At 57.2% G+C, this 18,456-nt stretch overlaps 1 protein-coding gene across 2 annotated transcripts; it reads left to right on the top strand.

The window, feature by feature from the left end:
- Nucleotides 1-2,475: 2,475 nt before the first annotated feature.
- Nucleotides 2,476-15,839, top strand: BRINP2 (BMP/retinoic acid inducible neural specific 2). Of its 2 annotated transcripts, none has more exons than XM_039730310.1 (8): nt 2,476-2,580; nt 9,238-9,599; nt 11,514-11,704; nt 11,855-12,045; nt 12,398-12,503; nt 12,852-13,088; nt 13,267-13,489; nt 13,794-15,839. In XM_039730310.1, the coding sequence occupies exons 2-8, from the start codon at nt 9,304-9,306 to the stop codon at nt 14,908-14,910; spliced, it is 2,361 nt and encodes a 786-aa protein (XP_039586244.1). In that variant the 5' UTR covers nt 2,476-2,580; nt 9,238-9,303; the 3' UTR covers nt 14,911-15,839. The 2 variants fall into 2 exon arrangements, with proteins under 2 accessions (XP_039586244.1, XP_039586245.1); XM_039730311.1 differs by having other exon boundaries at nt 9,238-9,584.
- The last annotated feature ends 2,617 nt before the right edge of the window (nt 15,840-18,456 follow it).

Consider the following 18,456-nt stretch of genomic DNA (forward strand, 5'->3'; position numbering starts at 1 on the left):
CCTCCCCGTGCGGCGCACGGCTCGCTCGGCACGGGCCCCCGCCTCTCCTGGCCGCCCCCTGCCCCGTTTTGCTCCCCGTCTCCCGGGAAAGAGGGAGGAGCGCGGAGGGATGCGGTGGCGGGAGGGATGCGGGAGTGCCCGGCCCCGTTCCGCACGGGGGAGAGCGAGCGGGTACCACCCCCCTGCACGGGATGTGTCCCACACCTCCAAATCCCACACCTCCAAATCCCACACCTCCAAATCCCGCACCTCCAAATCCCACACCTCCGAAATCCCACACCTCCAAATCCCACACCTCCAAATCCCACACCTCCGAAATCCCACACCTCCGAAATCCCACACCTCCGAAATCCCACACCTCCGAAATCCCACACCTCCAAATCCCACACCTCCCCCAACCCCCACCCCCCAAATCCCGCACCTCCCAAATCCCGCACCTCCGAAATCCCGCACCTCCGAAATCCCGCACCTCCGAAATCCCAGGGGAAATCCCAGGCTTCCAAAACGCCACGAGAGTTCATGGAATCCAAAGCCCCAGAAGGAGTCAGTGACCTCCGCAATCCCATAAAACGTCACTGACTTCCAAAATAAGTGCCAGGAGAAGTCGTGGACCCCAAAGCCCCAGAAGAAGTCACAGACCTCAAGCCTACATGAAATAGATATCATTGTGTGTGTGCATGTGTATATACACACACAAATATAAATATATATATATATGTGTGTGTGTGTGTGTGTATACATATGGAGCATAAGGGCAACCCCAAACCTGCTGGATTTGGTTCTTTTTCCCAGATCCGGATGCTTTTTATTTTCACCCTATTTGAGCACAAAGCAGCCCTGGCAGCTCGTCTGGCAGCCTCACCTTCCTGCACACGCCTGTGGTCCCCACCGCAGGCAGAATCTTCTGATGGGAAGTGTTCTCTTCTTCCACGGTGGGGGAAATGCCCAGTCCTCATCCCAGCAGGAAGTGGTGTGGTTTTCCCAGCAGGACTCTCCTGACAGCAGACAGCTCTGGGACAGGGTGTGGAGGCACCACAGAGCTCCCACACCATCTCCCCATGGGGACAGCCCCGTCCCGCCTGGCACCTCCACAGAACACCACACACAGCAGATATTTGTGATTTTTTTTTTAAATTTTATTTCATTTTTTTAAATTTTTCTTTTGCAGAGCTCTCCACCTCCTGCTGTGAGGATTTCCCTGGATTCCTCCTGCCTCATGTGTGCCAGCTGTGAAGCCTGACATGCCCCAGGGTGGGCATTGAGGGGGGACAGCACTGTGCCCCACACACCCCAAGCAGTGAGTACTTTTCCCCAGACTGATCTGTCTTTTTAACCCCCTGTATTTTTAACTTCCATGACATTTTGGGCAGGAATAACTATGCTGACTGGAAATTACCCATTTTCAACAACCAGGGAGAAGCACTGAACTAAACCAGTGGGGATGTAGTGGAGTGTGTTTCAGCAGTGCTGTCTCTCCTCCAGCAGCAACGGGCTCAGGATCAGGAGAAATCAGGAAAAATCAGAAAAGAAAAAAAAAAAAACCTCAAAAAAAACCCACCCCACAAAAACAAACAAACTAACAAAAAAAAAAAAACCCAAAAATCAATAAAATCTAACGAACAACAATAACAAAAAAAAAACAAACCAAAAAAAAAAAAAACAAAAACAAAAAAAAAAATCAATAAAACCTAACGAACAACAACAAAAAAAAAAACAAATGGGGAAAGTTGGGGAAGGAAAATCAGGAAATCAGGAAAAAATAAGGAAAAAATGAGCAGCCATGTTTTGTAGGATGTGGCCCTCTTTTTGTGTTCCTTTTGGGGAGCACAGGGAAATCCCACTGGATGATTTCCACAAGGCCCTTTCACTGCTCTTCTTTCACCAGGGGATACAAACTCATTAAAAGGAGCTTTTCCATTCTGAAAAATAATTTAAAAAAAAAAAAGATTTGCGTTATTTAGAGGGTGTCTCCAACAAGGTTCTTTCAAGGTTTGGAAAAGGGATGGAGCGGTGCCCCTGGAATGCCTGAGGAGGCGTGAAGAGGAGCAGGGAAGGGGTTTGGTGGGAGGTGTGAAGAACAGAGGGATAAATAGAACACAGATAAAAAAACCATCCGGGAACACCAAATCTGCTGATCGATCCCGCACATCCCGGGATGCTGTCCCGTGTCCCTTCCAGCCCCGCCGTTCCCGGTCCCGCCGTTCCCGGTCCCGCACATCCCGGGGCTGTCCCGTGTCCCTTCCAGCCCCGCCGTTCCCGGTCCCGCCGTTCCCGGTCCCGCACATCCCGGGGTTCTCTCACCCCGGGTCGGGAGGCGGGAGCGGGACACCCGCGCCACGCCCCCCCCGCCCGCACCGACCAATGAGAACGCTTAGATCCGCCGGCGGCGGCTCTGATTGGCCGCGGCCGCTGCATATATTACCGGCGCGGCGCGGCGGCCCCGCGGAGCGCGGCGGACCCGGCGGCCGCGGTGAGGGCAGCGCGGGATGGTGCGCCCGGGGCCGCTGAGCCCGAGCCGACCGCAGCGGGACGCCGAGGAGAGGCGGCCGGTGCCCCGCCGGCGCTGGTTTGGAGCCTGGGGTGAGTCTGCGGGGCCGCGGGGAGGAGTTGGGGACGGGGTTTGAGCCGGCGGGGTCCCGCCGGTGGCGGGGTGGGGAGGGAGCGCTGCGGGGCGAGCGGCGGCCCCGCAAGGGCGGGGATCCCGGGTGCCGACGCCGGCTGGCTCGGTGACCTTGGTCAAGTTGTGTCCCCGCTCCGGGCTCGCTCGGGTGTAGCGGAAGGCACCGGGGCCCGGCCGCTGAGGGGCGGCTGCGACCGGCCCGGGGGGACCGGCTGCCGGGATAAACGGGATGCCCGGGATGCTGGGACCTGCTGCTGTGTGCTGAGTGCGCTGCCCGGTGTGAGACACCCCGCGCCCGCAGGGACCGGAGGAAATGCTCCCGCAAATGTTAAAAGGCTCATTTCCCCGACGGGCCCCGATCATCAGTAGCCCGTGGGGGAATCGCCCGTTCCCCGCACCGCAGGGCCCCGCTCCGCCGCCCGGAGCAGCGGGTGCGTGACCCGCCGGGAGATGTGTGCGCACCTCGGGCACAGCTCCGGGAGCTCCCCGCTGCTAGGCTCCCTTCCCTAAACACTCCTCTTTCCAGTAAGAAACCAAACTCTGTGTCTTTAAGCGCTGGCGGGCATCAGAACGCCGGTGTGAGACACCCCGCGACCGCAGGGACCGGAGGAAATGCTCCCGCAAATGTTAAAAGGCTCATTTCTCCGACGGGCCCCGATCATCAGTAGCCCGTGGGGGAATCGCCCGTTCCCCGCAGCGCAGGGCCCCGCTCCGCCGCCCGGAGCAGCGGGTGCGTGACCCGCCGGGAGATGTGTGCGCACCTCGGGCACAGCTCCGGGGGCTCCCCGCTGCCAGGCTCCCTTCCCTAAACACTCCTCTTTCCAGTAAGAAACCAAACTCTGTGTCTTTAAGCGCTGGCGGGCATCAGCTCCCGGCGCTGCGGTGCCCTGTCCGTCCCCAGGGACCCCGGGGCGGCAGCGCCGTGCCCCGCCGTGCTCCCGGGCCGGGCACTGCGAGCCCGGGCGCCGCGGGGCCGGGAGCGACCTGCCGGCAGATGTCAGTGTCCCCTCTCTGTCAGCAGCCAGGAGGGTCCCTGCCAGCCCCGGAGATGCTGCCGTGAGGCCCCTGCACTTTCTCCGAAGCGGAGCTGCCTTTGGTGGCCGTTCAGTGAGAGTTTGGAGACCTGGCGAGCAGCAGGGTGCTGGAAAGGGGAGTGGCCCCGCTCTGACACCCCGGAGGAGGGCTCCCTCTCTCTGCCCAACACCAGCCGCCCACCACCTTATTTGTTATGCACTGCTAACGTTGAGCTACGCTTGTGCATCGATTCCCATCCGTGGCACTTGTCACTCGTGTGAAGGCAAGGCAGGGAAGGGAAGCAGTGTTCCTCACCTTGCACTGCCCCCAGCTCCTGCATAAGGGTGGTACTGAGCTTGCAGGATCTCTTAGGAGGGAGGAGGCTGCAGGGCTGCTCTCTTTCCCTGGCCCCTTGTGCACAGGGTTCCTCTCTTTCCTCATCCCCTCATGTGCAGGGCTGCTCTTCCCTGGTCCCGAAGATCCATCTGCAGGGATTCTTTGGTCTGAGAGCTCAGCGCAAGGTGGGGAAGCCAGAGCTGCTGCTGCCATCCCTATGCTGGTGGTGGGGGGGAAATTCTATTTTGCACATTTGTTTGCTTTATTTAAGAGGCTTTTTGCCTGTAGGTGTGAAAGTCTCGTGTGTGCAAAGCCAGAGGGCAGAACACATGGCACTGGTGCGACTCTGCGTGCAGCTGCCATCTCCCCTGACAGCGGCCCAGGCTTCAACTCATTTGATGTCTTATGCAAATCCTCGGCTCCCCGAGTCCTGGGATTTTCTGCTGTTTTCCTTTACTCTCATCTTCAAGTGTCTCGCTCTTGAGGATGTGAAGAAAAGCTAATAAAAGGAGCCCAAGTCACTGAGTCCTAGGGGTTTTCTAAGCAGTCTCATGAGCCGAGAGGAGGGCAATGACCCGGCGTGCCTGGGCTGTGTCGGCTGAACGGGCTACAGAGGGTGGCTAGCGGGAGCCCAGCCACAATCTGCTCAGAGGCAGGGCCACGGCGGCTCCGAGGTGGCTGTCCCCACGCTCGGGGCCGGCTGCCAGGTGGCTGCCAGCACCCCGCCGTGCCCGCTTTGCCAGCGATTACCGCGCTGCTGTCGCTCCGGCGGTGCCTGCTCCGCTCTCTTAATTACCCCGGCAGATCGATGGGGCCCTGGCGCTTCCCTGGGAGCGTGCACTGCAGCTCCTTGTGAGCCACAGTCGGGCAGAGGAGACGCTGTAGGCAGGGCTGGCTGTAGGGGAGGTGGGCTCCACGAAGCCCCAGTGAGGCTGGTGGCTCCGGAGCAGTGGGAGCATCCTGCTGGAATTGTGCCCTTTGGGATTGTCTCTCCCGAGGTGTGCAGGTGCAAGAGGTGGCCTGGGCGCCTGCGTGAGTTCACAGATAGACACGGCTCAGCTGAGTCAATCCACTTCAGACGCTAAACTGCACTTAGCCTTTGCCCAAGCTCTTTTAAGTGGCCTTAATTTGATAAAGCTTTTCCATGTTTAATGAGAAGGTGACTCAGTCACTAGGTTTGATGTTTGTTCCCACTAAAAGGCATCCCCAGGGAGACTGAGACCCCTTCCCATCGCTCCTGCATGGATGCACCTTTGCTCCCACTGTGCCCCAGGGACCAGCCCTGTGACTGGGCACATCCCACAGCTCTGCCACCCATGGTATCGTGTACCTGCCATGGACTGTGGGGTTTGCTTTGGCTTCAGCTCAGTGTGCACAGAGGTGGCTCCAGAGTCCATCTGGAACCTTCCTGTGCTTCCCAACAGCACCTGGCAAACGCCACTGCCCCCTCCCCAGTGCATGCTTCCCGGTTTCTGTATCTCCAGATCTGCTCCTGCAGCATGAAAGGGCACAAATCAATGTTAATGTCCCTAACAATTAGCTAACATCTTAATTATCGAGCTCAGCCTGATTAGTGGTGGAGCGTGGCTCTGGAGATGCCGTGGGCATGGAAGCAAGTGGGGCCTCAGCGGAACTCCCATGCGGTGCTGAGGGTGTTGCTGCTGTCACTGCAGCCCCAAGGGCAGCAGAGGGAGGCTTTTGCAGCTCACCTGAACACCCTCATCCCCATCTCCCATCCCTCCTTCAGCCTCTCAAACCGTTTTGGATGAGGACACCACTGCAGAAGTGACCCCACTGCCATCCCCAGGGTGGGGAGTGACTCTAGAAATTGCCACAAGCTCTTCTTAAGGTGCAGCTCATGACAAGTGACAGTGTGGGCCATGCATCAGCCATCACTGGAGGAGCACCGGGGTGTTCTGCTGCAGGCAACGGGGACACAGTGGGCTGCAAGAAGCTCAGGAGGACTCCACCCTGAAAGAGGTTGTGGTCCTTGGAAAATTTGCCAATATTTCCTCTGGTACTCTTCTTCCATTGCTTTGGGGTTTTTATAGAAGGGGGAAGAGGAGAAAAAAAAATTAACAAGCTGGAAGTTTTCCAACTTTCGTGATGCAAAACCCTAAATCAAAAGGAAGAAGAAAAAAAACAGTTGTCAGATGCTTCTCCTCAAATCTTCATTTTTTTGGATCAAGGAAAAGTGATTAGAAAGTTATTTCCAGCTCTAGTAGTAAGGTCAAGGGGTTCCTTGTTTCTAAAGAGCTTTACTCTCTCCAGCATCCCAGGAAGATTGTGGAGGTGCACCCTGAGAAGCATTGCCCCAACCCCACAGAGCAGCAGTGCAGCCTCCCTTCCCCTCAAAGCAGAGCCACTTCCCCCCAGCTGTAGGGATAAGGACTATACAGAGCTTTGGCAATATCTGCACCTATTTATTTTCTATAACTCCTGATCGATAGGAGGAAATAAATTATCCCAGGAAAGCTGCTCCGTGGGGATAAGCTGCTGCACAGCTCCGTGCAGCCCCCACACAGGCCTTCCTTGCCCGTTCCTGCCTGACTTGGGGCTCCAGTTCCTGTTGGCAGGGATGCTGGCGTGCGTCATCGCCCGTCCCCAAGCAGGAGCCTCCCTCGGAGGTGCCGGCACACGCGGTGTAAATAAGAGGGATGTGTGAATAAAAGCTCACTTAGCAAGGCTGGAAACTTTGCTTCATACCAGGAGGGATTCTTCACTGGTTTGGTACCAGTTTGCCCCGGCCAAGTGCTGGAAATATCAAATCCTATTTTTATTGCTCTGTAGTAAAACATGAAGTAGCCACGGGGAAACATGCCATGCTCAGCCTGGAATCTCAGAACGAGCTCCCCAGGGAAGGCGTCAGAGCAGGCTGAGATGGTCTAGGGACCACAGCCTAAGGGGAAAGGTGGCCCAAAGTGGGTCTGTCCATAATATCCATCCCCATGATGGTGAGCCAGATGCTTGCTGCCTTAGCTGTGGTGGGAGAGGGGATTTGGAGGGGAAGGACAGCATGGAAAGCACATGGAGATTCCCCCCAGGGTGGTGATGGCAAGGGGCTGGTTAGTGCTGGTGGGGGAAGCATTTAACATCTAGGATGATTTGATGGAAAACACAGTGCTCTGCCTGGTGTGTCCCACCCCAAAAAATCCCCTCTGTGCTTTGGATCGGAGGAAGGATGCTCCCGTGTCCTTCTGATTTACACCAGGAAAGCCTCAGGGAGGGTGGTGGTGCAAAACCAGTCTGTGGTGGTGTGAAGTGGTGATGGGTGAGGCAAATGTCCCATGGCACTTGTGGGAAAGCATCTCCTTTAACCACTGAAAGCCCCCTTTAACATCCCCTGTAAGACCCAGGCTGTCACAGACCCGTAAGGAGGGAGGGGGGAGAGGGACACAGCCAGGGAGCAGCCCCTGCCCAGCCCCACCTCAGCTGGAGCTGGGTCAGGAGCCACTTAAAACCCATGGATGATGATGGGAGACAAGGAGACAGGGTGTGCCATGCCTGTTTGTGAGGCAACAGGCAGTGCACCAGATATTTAAACAAGGTGTTTTGCTGTCACAGCCATATTTAATGCTACAAGCAATGTGTTTCCATGGGCAGGGTTTAGAAAGAAGCTGTTCAAGGAGGCTTTACCCTCCCTCGGCTTCTCAGCTGAGATCCAGAGTGTTGCTTGTTTCCCTGCTGTGTGGGAAGGGATCAAATAGCTCAGGGTTGGTCAGGATCTAAACCATCCATGAAGTTTACTGCCAGACCCTGGCTGCCACCATTCTCTCCTGGACACAGCAGCAGAACCCATGGCTGCAGGCAGCTTGGACCTGGGGGGGGTTTAATCTTGAGCTTTGAGGATCCCTTTGGTCCCCAGGCCACATCAATTTTTAATTATACCTGCAGATATTCCTGGGGAGGGGAGCAAGGTGCAGGTCTGCTTCAGGCAGACTCTGCAGCCTCGGCTGCTCAGCCACCACCCACACGTGGCAGCACATGAGCAGCTTGTGAGCCTCTGGCATTGGGTCTTGTCACGTTTTGGGGATGACAGATGCCCCCTCCAACGCTTGAGGCACAGAGTGAGGAAAGCAACCTGGCATTGCCTGCCCCCCACCCCAGCATGGGACAGCTTTGGGTTGGGATTTGGTCACACCGTGGCCGTGGGGGACTGCACGTGCCAGGGGCAGGAGGCAGTGACTGGGCTGTCATGTGGCTGCCTGCCAGGCTGGGAAAAACCAGGGTGGCACGTGAAAAAAGAGTGTGGGGGAGCAGAAGCCCTGCCTGCTGCTCCTGCCCACCCCACTGCCCTGGCACCCCAGCCTGGTGATGCGAAAGTCTCAGCTTTTGTTCAAAATTCACAGGGCCCCAGCCTCGAGGGTTGAGCGAGAAGCTGAGAAAGTGTAATCAAAGGGCACCCTTAAGCGTTTAAAAATAGAAGAGAAGGAGAAAAAAATTGAAAAAAAACATATTATTACATGTTAAAGCGTGATGATTCATCCAGCAAAGCCCTGTTTGGGAGAACGCAGGGTTGGTGTGAGCTCAGCAGGGATGGGCATTTGGGCTCCAGCCGCCTTCCTGGAACAAAACCATCTTCCCTGGCAGCACTGCAGCAATGGGGTCCCTGTTTTGAGGCAAACAGCTGTTGTTGCCTCACAGCACACCTGGCCTTGGCCAGACCTTGCAGATCTCCATCTCCCACTTTTGCTGGCAAATTCAAGCTCTGGCCTTGTGGTTGCTGCTGCCAGGAAAGCTCCATCTTTACTTTGCACTCAGAACACTACTTCCATAGCCAACTTTGTGACATCCATCCATCCATCAGGACACAAAGAAAAGTCTAACATCAACCACACACGATCCAGTCCATACCTGGAGAAGCTCATTTTCCCAGTTCCCCATGATTATCATTTTTAGCCCCACCTGAAATGAGCTGCATGTGCTTGTGACATTTGTCCCCACAATGCAGGGTGCAGGGCAGCCCACAGCAGCAAGCTCAGCTTGCTGTTCGTCAGGCTGATGTACAGCAGAGAAAAACAGAAAGAAAAAGCCAGAAATTCCTCAAACAGCCATCAGGCAGGATTTCATTTAACTTCAGCAGCACCCAGCACCCCCAAACCTATGAACCTTTATTTTCTGTGGCATGAGCACTCCATGCCTGACGCGCGGCTCTCCCTGGAGCACAGCTTTCCCTCTCTCAGCATCCCAGCGAGCATCCCAAACCTTGCTCCTCCTTTCTCTCCGTGTGCCGCCGTCCTGACGTGCTTCCCCGCTCGGCCTTGCAGGACGGGGCTGTCCCGGAGGATTGCCGCGGGGTGAGAGAATGAAGAAGCCGGCCGGGCAGCAGCAGGATGGGGCGGCAGGACCTCCCCCGTGCTGACGGGCCCCCGCCGATGCTCCCGCTGGCGCTGCTGGCCCTGAGCGCCTGCTGCCGCTGGGGAGCGGCCGGCGGGGCGGGCAGCGCCGTGCCCCAGGGCCATGCAGCCCCCGCCACCCCCTCCTCCTCCTCCTCATCCTCCTCTGCCTCCGCCCGGGCGCCCCTCGACTGGCTCCTCAGCGACCGGGGACCCTTCTACCGAGCTCAGGAGTACGTGGACTTCATGGAGCGCTACCGGCAGGGTTTCACCACCAGGTACAGGATCTACAGGTGAGAGGCTGTGAGGGGCGCTGGGGTGGGGGACCCTGGGGGCACGGCAAAGGGGAGGCAGACCCTCTGTAATCCACATGAGCAGAGCCCTACGTGTGGGAGGAGGATGTCCACTGGGGCAGACAGCAGGTGGGTGGATGTGAGATGCTGCTTTTCCAGGGAATGTAATAGCAGCCCCTGCCGGGATGCTCATGGTGTGGCCAGGCTGGGCTCCAGGCAGGATTTGCCCTAAGGTGGGAGGGATTTGGTGCACAGGTGGAGATGGAATCAGCCCTTATGACAGGAGGCACAGAGCCCACTGGGCTGGACGGGTCTGGTGTACTCCAGTCCCTTTGGACATCCTCCCCAAGAGGGAAGCTGGGGACAGCAGAAGGGGCAATGTGCACGTGGTGCCCACCTCCCAGGCCCTTTGGACAAAGATGCTCTTCTGTCCTTTTTCTGTGCACAAAGATGTCTCTGTGCCAAATTACTGAACCTGCCTAGGCTGGCAGTCCTCTGGGGCTAGGATACTGCTGGGACTTGAGAAAAGCCACCCTGACTGACCCCCTGGCATGTCCCCAGTGCCATCAGCCCATGGACTGCTATGGGATGCTGTATGCATGGGGGCCAAGGCTGGAGGGGGTTTCTTGCCAGCAGAGAACCAGGTTTGGCAGCAGTGGGGTCTGCTCACCACAGAAAGGGCACCCCTTGACAGCCTCCATGGGAAACCTGCTCCACTCCACTGCCTCCTGGGACTAGGGCTGTCCCCTCTGGCTAATGAGCCCTTTCCCTTCCACTCCCCACTGGTGCTGAGCCCTGGGGGCTTCCAGCAGCGAAGCAAAGCCTGACCACAGCCTCCCGGGAATGCTGACGTGGGTGCTGGGATTGCAGCCTTGTTGTGCAGCCCGGCACCCCCAGGGAGCTCCTCTCCTCTTTGCTGTGTGCTGATGCTGCCGTGCAGAGGGACCTGCATCCTCCAGGGATGCTGCTGGTGACGGTGGTGGGACAGGAAGGAGCAGCCAGAGGGACAGCAGCTGGCTCGCACCTCCCCAGAGGCAGAGAACCTGCTGTCAGCCTTTGGGGCTTGTTTGCCTCTGGGATGGAAGTGGGGATTGGCACCCCAGCCCCGAGGGAAAGTGTGTGTGTGCTGGGGGAGAGGCAGCATCCCCCCTGCCTCATCCTCAGCTCTGCTACTGGCCCCTGCATCCCATCTTCTGGGCCCAAAAGTCATGGTGGGAGGCAGCCTGTCATCTGCCAAGCCCAGCAGCTGCTGCTTTTCACCCATCCACTGCTCCCTCCTTCTCCCTCCCTCTCCCTCTTTTCCCAGCCAGCCCTGGTAAAACTGTCTGAAAGGCGCTGCCTGGTTTTAATTAGAGCCAAATGCCAAAGATTAGGCTGAAATTTGCTGCTGGTTGTTTATGAGGCCGTGGGGTTTTACAGTCAGTGACAGGCTGGGTGGCACATTCACAGCATCTGGAGCTCTGAGGGGACCCACCACATCCCAACACCTCCAGCTTCCCACAAAATGCTGCTGATGTTTAAAACCACGATGCTGGATTTTCCCTTGGATCCACAGGCATAGGGCTGGAGGAGGGATGAGCTGCAGCCAGCCCCAAGGGCTGGAAAAGGGTCTAGCCCTGCCCTGGGCTGTGATTAATGCCTTCCGGAGGTGCTGGATTAATCAATAGCAGGCATCTCCGCTGCTTGTAGCTCTTTATCACCATCAATGGCTTAGGGAGGGACGGTGCTTTTGTCCTGGCTGGATCCATAGCTGGCAGCAGGTCCTGCACTTCCAATGGGGAGGTTGGGATGATTCTAACCTGAGTTTTCCACCTGTCCTGAGCTGGAAATCGGGGACACGAGGAAGGAGAGCATGCATGTGCCGTGGCCAGACCCACTTCTCACCCTCTCCCCACTGCCGCTCTCCTCCCACAGAGAGTTTGCCCGTTGGAAGGTGAATAATTTGGCCTTGGAGAGGAAAGATTTCTTCAGCCTTCCGCTTCCCCTGGCCCCTGAATTCATCCGCAACATCCGGCTGCTGGGGCGCCGGCCCAGCCCGCAGCAGATCACCGACAGCCTCATCAAAAAGTATGGGACACACTTCCTGCTGGCTGCCACGCTGGGAGGTGAGTGCTGGGGTTCAGTCCTGTCACCCCCTGCACAAGCACTGTGCAAAGGAGGGAGAGTGGGAAAAGAAGCACTGCAGGATGAGCACGGCCAAGGAAGGGAATGGGGGGAGCCCAGCAGCCTTCCAAAAGTGTCGCGTGTCTCCGCAGGAGAGGAGTCCCTGACCATTTTCGTGGACAAGCGCAAGCTGAGCCGGAGGGCAGAGCCCGCGGCGGGGGCTGGGAACAGCTCGGGGGTCTCGCTGGAGACCCTGCACCAGCTGGCAGCCTCCTACTTCATCGACAGGGACAGCACCCTGCGCCGGCTGCACCACATCCAGATCGCCACGGCTGCCATCAAGGTAGGCGAGGGGGCGACCGAGGGCCCGGGACAGCAGCCCCGGGACACCCCAGGGCCCCTCGCAGCTCCCCCGACCTGACACAGCATCCAGCAGAGAGGAGAGAGCAGGGAAAGTTAGCACGTTCCCATTATTTATGGGAAATTGGGCACGCTAATAAAGGCACATTTTTCAGCGGGCCGCCGCCTGTCAACAAGCTAATTAGCAGATAATTAGTTCTCCTCTCTGACCATCGCCCTGCTAAGAGGAGTGGGGCTCTGCCGGCGGGTCAGGGATTATCTGCAGCACTCTGTCCGGGGTAGGGCACCCTGTGTCCCCTCCTGTACCCCTGACCACCTTCGTGTCCCCACCTTAGGTGACAGAAACACGGACAGGGCCACTCGGCTGCAGCAACTATGACAACCTGGACTCGGTGAGCTCTGTCCTGGTGCAGAGCCCTGAGAACAAAGTGCAGCTCCAAGGTAGGACTGGGCTCGTGGGGATGTGGGGGCGGACAAGTGCTACCATGGGATGCTTGTGGGTGCACGGAGGGTTGCAGGGGAGGATGCTGGCATGAGATGCTGCTTCTAATTTCAGCGCTGGGGAGTGCTGGGGAGGAAAATAATGAAAACTGGGCAGGATGAGGTTGTTGCTTGTCTGCCAAGAGGAGCCAAGATCGATGCAGAGCCCAGACAAGCGGCTCCACAGCAAATTGATATGATAATCATGTGAGGGCGGGAGCCCGGGGAGGGGGGAGGCTCGTACCCTCCTCGCCCAGGTTTGAGGGGCTCCGTGCGTGCCCTGATGCCCTCGGGGCTCTCCCTCTGCAGGGCTGCAGACGGTGCTCCCCTCCTACCTGCGGGAGAGGTTCGTGGCGGCCGCGCTCAGCTACATCGCCTGCGGCTCTGCCGGGGAGCTGGTGTGCCGCCGGAGCGACTGCCGCTGCCAGTGCCAGCCCGCCTTCCCCCGCTGCAACTGCCCCGACGCCGACATCCAGGCGCTGGAGAGCAGCCTGGCCCAGCTTGGCCGAGCCTGGGAGAGCCACCACAGCCAGTTCGAGGAGTCAGGTGAGGCTGGGAGACCCCAGCAAGCATCTCCTTCCTCCTGAGAGGAGCTCAGGCTGGGTGCTGGGTCTCCAGGGTGGTCTTTTCACCATGAAGAGCTCAGGTGGAGGGAGAGTGCTTTCAGCTCCACCTTCACTGCCTGCTCTCCAGAGTCCCTGATGCCATCTCCTTCACCCCACAGAGGAGTTCCAGGCCCTGGTGAAAAGACTCCCCACGGACCGTTTCCTGAACAGGACGGCCATCTCCCACTTCTGGACCATGGACCTGGATGTCCAGCATCGCTACCAGCAGCTGGGCACCAGCCTGAAGCTGCTCTCCAGGAAAACCTACCGGCTCATCCGGCGCCTCTTCAACCTCAGCAAACGCTGCCACCGCCAGCCTCGCTTCAAGCTGCCCAAGGAGAGGTAGGGGTGCCATGGCTGGGGCTGGGGACACTGGGGACACTGCCCCGTGCCCCAAGGGTGCCTCACAGCCGGGGGCCACCTCCCTGTGGCTGCAACTGGAGAAGCTCCCACCTAGGAGTGGCTGTACCAGCATGGAACGTGGCCCTGAGAGATCAGGTCCAAACCTGAAGGTGAAAAATGGGTTCATGGGGGGGCCACCAGTGGAGCAGAAAACAAACATGAGGTGGGCAGCTCTCCCATCCTTAGGGAAAATCATCCCAAAAGATGCCATCTAAGCCTCTCTCGTGTGTTTCCTCTGCACCAGGTCCCTCCCGTACTGGTGGAGCCGCGCACAGTCGCTCCTGTACTGCAGCGAGACCACTGTGCCTGGAACCTTCTTGGAAGAAAGCCACAGCTGTACCTGTCCCTCGGAGCAGCCCTCCTGCCAGGGGTCCATTCCGTGTGCCTTGGGCGAGGGGCCAGCCTGTGCCAGCTGTGACCAGGACAACAGCACCCGCTGCGGGACCTGCAACCACGGCTACGTGCTCACCCAGGGCTTCTGCCGCCCTGAGGTGGCCGACTCACTGGAGCACTACCTGGGGCTGGAGACCGACCTGCAGGACTTGGAGCTCAAGTACCTCCTGCAGAAGCGGGACAGCCGCATCGAGGTGCACTCCATCTTCATCAGCAACGACATGCGCCTGGGCAGCTGGTTCGACCCCTCCTGGAGGAAGCGCATGCTCTTGACCCTGAAGAGCAACAAGTACAAGCCCGGGCTGGTTCACGTCATGCTGGCCCTCTCTCTGCAGATCTGCCTCACCAAGAACAGCACCCTGGAGCCCGTCATGGCCATCTATGTTAACCCCTTTGGGGGAAGCCACTCAGAGAGCTGGTTCATGCCTGTCAATGAGGGCAGCTTCCCAGACTGGGAAAGGACTACCGTAGATGCCTCTGCCCAGTGCCAAAACTGGACAATCACCTTGGGCAACAAGTGGAAGACCTTCTTTGAAACGGTCCACGTCTACTTGCGGAGCCGCATCAAGTCTCTGGATGACAGCTCCAATGAGACAATCTACTATGAACCCTTGGAGATGTCAGATCCCTCCAAGAACCTCGGCTACATGAAAATCAACAGCTTGCAAGTCTTTGGCTACAGCCTGCCCTTCGAGCCGGACGCTATCCGTGACCTGATCCTCCAGCTGGACTACCCCTACACGCAGGGCTCCCAGGACTCAGCCATGCTCCAGCTGCTGGAGATCAGGGACCGGGTGAACAGGCTCTCACCCCCTGGCAAAATTCGCCTTGACCTCTTCACTTGCTTGCTCCGGCACCGGCTGAAGCTGGCCAACAACGAGGTGGCGAGGATCCAGTCCTCCTTGAGAGCCTTCAACGCCAGGCTGCCCAACGCGCTGGAGCAGGAGACGGGCAAGCTGTGCAGCTAACGGCCGGGAGCGCTCAGACCTCGGCGCTGGGGGGAAGGACTGCCTGGGGAGGAGAGAGGAAGAACCGCCCTAAAGATTTAAATCAAGGCCTTACCTTAGTGCCAACCGCGTGCTTCCATGGTACACCCAGCAACTGGCCAAAGAGACACAGGGCTCGAGCGGATGGAGGATGCCAGTGGGACTGAGGAGGAGGGACGGCTTGTGCAGTGCAGACTGGCTCCGAGTGCGGGGACAGCGCCGCTGTGGCCACCACGGGGGTGGCCACACTGGGGAGGTGTGCCAGTGGCCCAGGGGGGTGTGGCTTGGCCAGAGGCAGCTGCTGGTCCCGGCAGAGCAGGTGCTTAACCCACCGTAAGGATCCCCCAGTGGATCCCCCCTCCTCGCCACCTCAACTTTTGTAGTCTTTTTAAGAGGTTTCTACTGGCGTCTTTGCCTTTGCATCCCCCATGGTCCATCCTGCAGCCGTACCCTCGCACACGGGGCTGGTGGGGGTCCACAGCACAGGCCCTGGGGACCCAGCAGGTCTCCCCTGGGGCCTCCCCACGAGCACCTCGTGTCTGCTGCGGTGCCAAGGCACCTCTCACCCCTTGCCTGGGAAGGACCTGGCACCTGCGCCGGGCACGCTGCCATCACAGACACCGGCGGAGACCTCTGGGCCGTGCTTCCCTACAAAACAAAAAAAAAAAACCAACAAAAAAAAGCCCCTAATGCAAAAGAAAGAAAAAGAAAATGTTTTATTTATGTATTTATTTATTTGGTTTGTTTGGGACAGGTTTTTTTAAGCCTATTCATTTGGGGAGTGTCATTTCTTGTCAGTGGCTCCAGCCAAGAGACATCTTAGTAAAATGTATCTGTTTAATATATTTTTTAAAAAATGCCTTTTTTGAGCAAAAGAGCAACCAAAACCAACTGAGATTAAAAAAAAAAAAGCAAAAAAAAAAGCAAAGAACAGAACAGTTACTGTCATCCCTAGCCCTGGCTTTTGCCGTGCTGTGTGGCTCCCCTCCCTCCCTCCCTCCCTCCCTCCCTCCTTCCTTCCCGGTGCTGCTGCTGCTGCTGTACTGGGTGCCTGACTGGAATATCAAGCAGTGGAGCTACCCGGCTGTCAGATGGGAATGCCAGGTACCCAGACAAGCAGAGCTCACTGCTCCAGTGCCTGCCCTCATTCCTTGGCCACGGATGAGGCAGAGAGAGGAAGGAGCTGACCCTCTGACCGCAGGGATCCCCAAGGAAGGGCGTGCAGACAGAGCAGGGAAAGGAGAGGGGTGGGAAAAGTGAATCAGTGTGCAGATCTGAGGCCGCCTTCTAATCCTCCACAGCTGGCAAAACTTGTCTGCTTGGATGCTGCAAAGGCGGTGGAAACCTGAACTCATCCATCCTGCCTCTGTCACCCGCCTCTCCCCCATCCTCGGGCTGGGCAGATAAAGAGATAAGCAGGAGGAAAATAACACCAGGAGAGATAAAGAGACAGACAAGAGGAAAACAAAACGGGGATAGATAAACCATACTTGCTATTTATATTCCCTGTCTAATCTATCAATCCATCAGGCTGGCTATTGTGGTTATAGCAGCCCTCAATCTGTCACCTAGACTTCTATTTTCCACACATCTGTCTTCCTTTGCCCACCTCTCCCTCTCTTTCTCCCAGTCCTAAAGGGAAAAAAAATCAGGCAGTTAAACACACCAGGAGGAAATGGAAAGTCAAAGCCATCCTCTGGGCTCGCCAGGCAAAGCTGGCAGACATCAGCCTGGGGCTGGGGAGGGCATAGGCATGAAGGCCAGCAGTGCTCCTGAGCAGGCAGGGCTGCAGGGAGGATTATTTTGGCTTCTGCTGTACATATTCCACCACTTCTTGGTGGCTGCCCCATCCCTGGAAGTGTCCAAGGCCAGGTTGGATGAGGCTTTGGTCTACTGGAAGGTGTCCCTGCCTGTGGAAGGTTAGAACAGGATGAGATTTAAGGTGTCTTCTAACCCAAACCGTTCTAGGGTTCTCCCCATCATCATGTGGGCCATGTGTCAGGCTAACATTCCTCAACTTCATCCCATCTGCTCTAGATAGAGCACTTCCTACCATGTTTTTTGGTGCCCTGAACCAGTCCCACATCCTAAACCCACCTGAACATGAATGCAAGAGTTGGGATGACTGGCAGCACCTCAAGGTACCCATCAAGGGATGGACCCTGGACTTCTCTGGCTTTGTGTAGGCTCCAGATGGAGCCCTAACAGTCCCATGTATGAGGAGGGAGGTGGATGAAGGCCATTTACTTTTAATTTGATGCAAAAAATAAAAAGCAGGGAGTAGGGGGAGGCAGGCAGCTGGAGGGATGAGCCATCAGCTCTTTGCATCCTCAGCAGTTTCCCCTGGGACTGCACTCTCCTCTTTCCACAGTCCCCCAGCAATATCCATAATCTATTGCCCAAAACCACCAAGTTTGGCCCAAATTGCCAATTCCCATTAGGAATGAGGCTGTGCATGGCCCTGTCCCAGCAAAAAGCACTTCCCATTGGGAAGCACAGAGACAGACAGACAAGGCCTTGGTCACCCACCCCCCAACACCATGGGGCTGCACCCCCTCTTCAACGCAGAGAAACAGAGTTGATTCTTTAAATCTGGCTGCTAAATTGCTGTATTTTGGGAGAGAACCATTTCCACCTTTTTTAGGGATATGTGTGAGTTAAAGGAAGAGCAGCAGCAGCATGCCCTGGGAGAGGACTGCCAGGCTGCGTGGGAATCTCAGGTGGAAGCAGCCAGGTCCTCCCATCCCTGCCCAGCAATTAAGGCCCTCAGTGGAGGTGATTAAAAGGATGAGGTTAATTACTGGAGGTCAGCATTTGATTACCTTGCAGTGCTTTCCCCTGCACAGAACAGTGCTGATGGCAGCAGGGCTGGCTGGGGAGCTGCAGCTGCCCAGCACCAGCAGGATCTGGCCTCAGGATGGAAATAGCCAGCCTGAACCAGGAATTCAGCACCAAACCCACTAGGTTTTGGGGCTGTCCTTTTCTAGGCTCTGTGTTTATACGAGATTCTCTGCACTATGAAAGCCAGAAAACAGCCTTTAAATAACAACCTGAGCTCTTCACTTGCTTGACTGCAGATACTCTGGTTCCCTCCAGACACGTTTGTTTAGCAGCTCTGCCTGGGAAAAGGAGGCCAGGGAAGGGCCAGGAGGTTTCACCCCCAGCCCAGGCAGCAGGATGGGGTTACCTGCACAGCTCTCCCAGGGCAGAGAGGGCTCATGGCCCCTAGGTTGGGACTGGTCCTAACTCCATCTGCCACCCTGAGACAGCCAGTGGTGGGCTGTGATGGGCCCACAGCTCCACCTTTGTAACCTACAGCCTTTTCCCCCTCCTGTCTTCACCCTTTTCCTGCAGCACTGGCTGAGCCTCCAGCCCTGTGTGCTGTGAGGTGGTGGCTCAAGGGCATCTCTGCATCAGGCTGGGCCCCAACAGCAAGGACAGCTTTGACATGAAGAGCCAGTGTGATGGGAGGCTGTGAGCCTAAGTCTGCATTCTTGCTCCAGCCTGCCTCAGTTTACCCTGGTGGCT

Source organism: Passer montanus, unplaced genomic scaffold, assembly GCF_014805655.1.
Source record: "Passer montanus isolate IOZ18808 unplaced genomic scaffold, ASM1480565v1 scaffold71, whole genome shotgun sequence".
Taxonomy (NCBI): Eukaryota; Metazoa; Chordata; class Aves; order Passeriformes; family Passeridae; genus Passer; species Passer montanus.

Bases quoted from the DNA above. Each gene is read 5' to 3' on its own strand.
- BRINP2 (XM_039730310.1), top strand. From the start codon at position 9,304: ATGGGGCGGCAGGACCTCCCCCGTGCTGACGGGCCCCCGCCGATGCTC. The intron at 9,600-11,513 runs GTGAGAGGCTGT...CTCCTCCCACAG, and splicing joins ACCAGGTACAGGATCTACAG to AGAGTTTGCCCGTTGGAAGG. The intron at 13,089-13,266 runs GTGAGGCTGGGA...TTCACCCCACAG, and splicing joins CAGCCAGTTCGAGGAGTCAG to AGGAGTTCCAGGCCCTGGTG.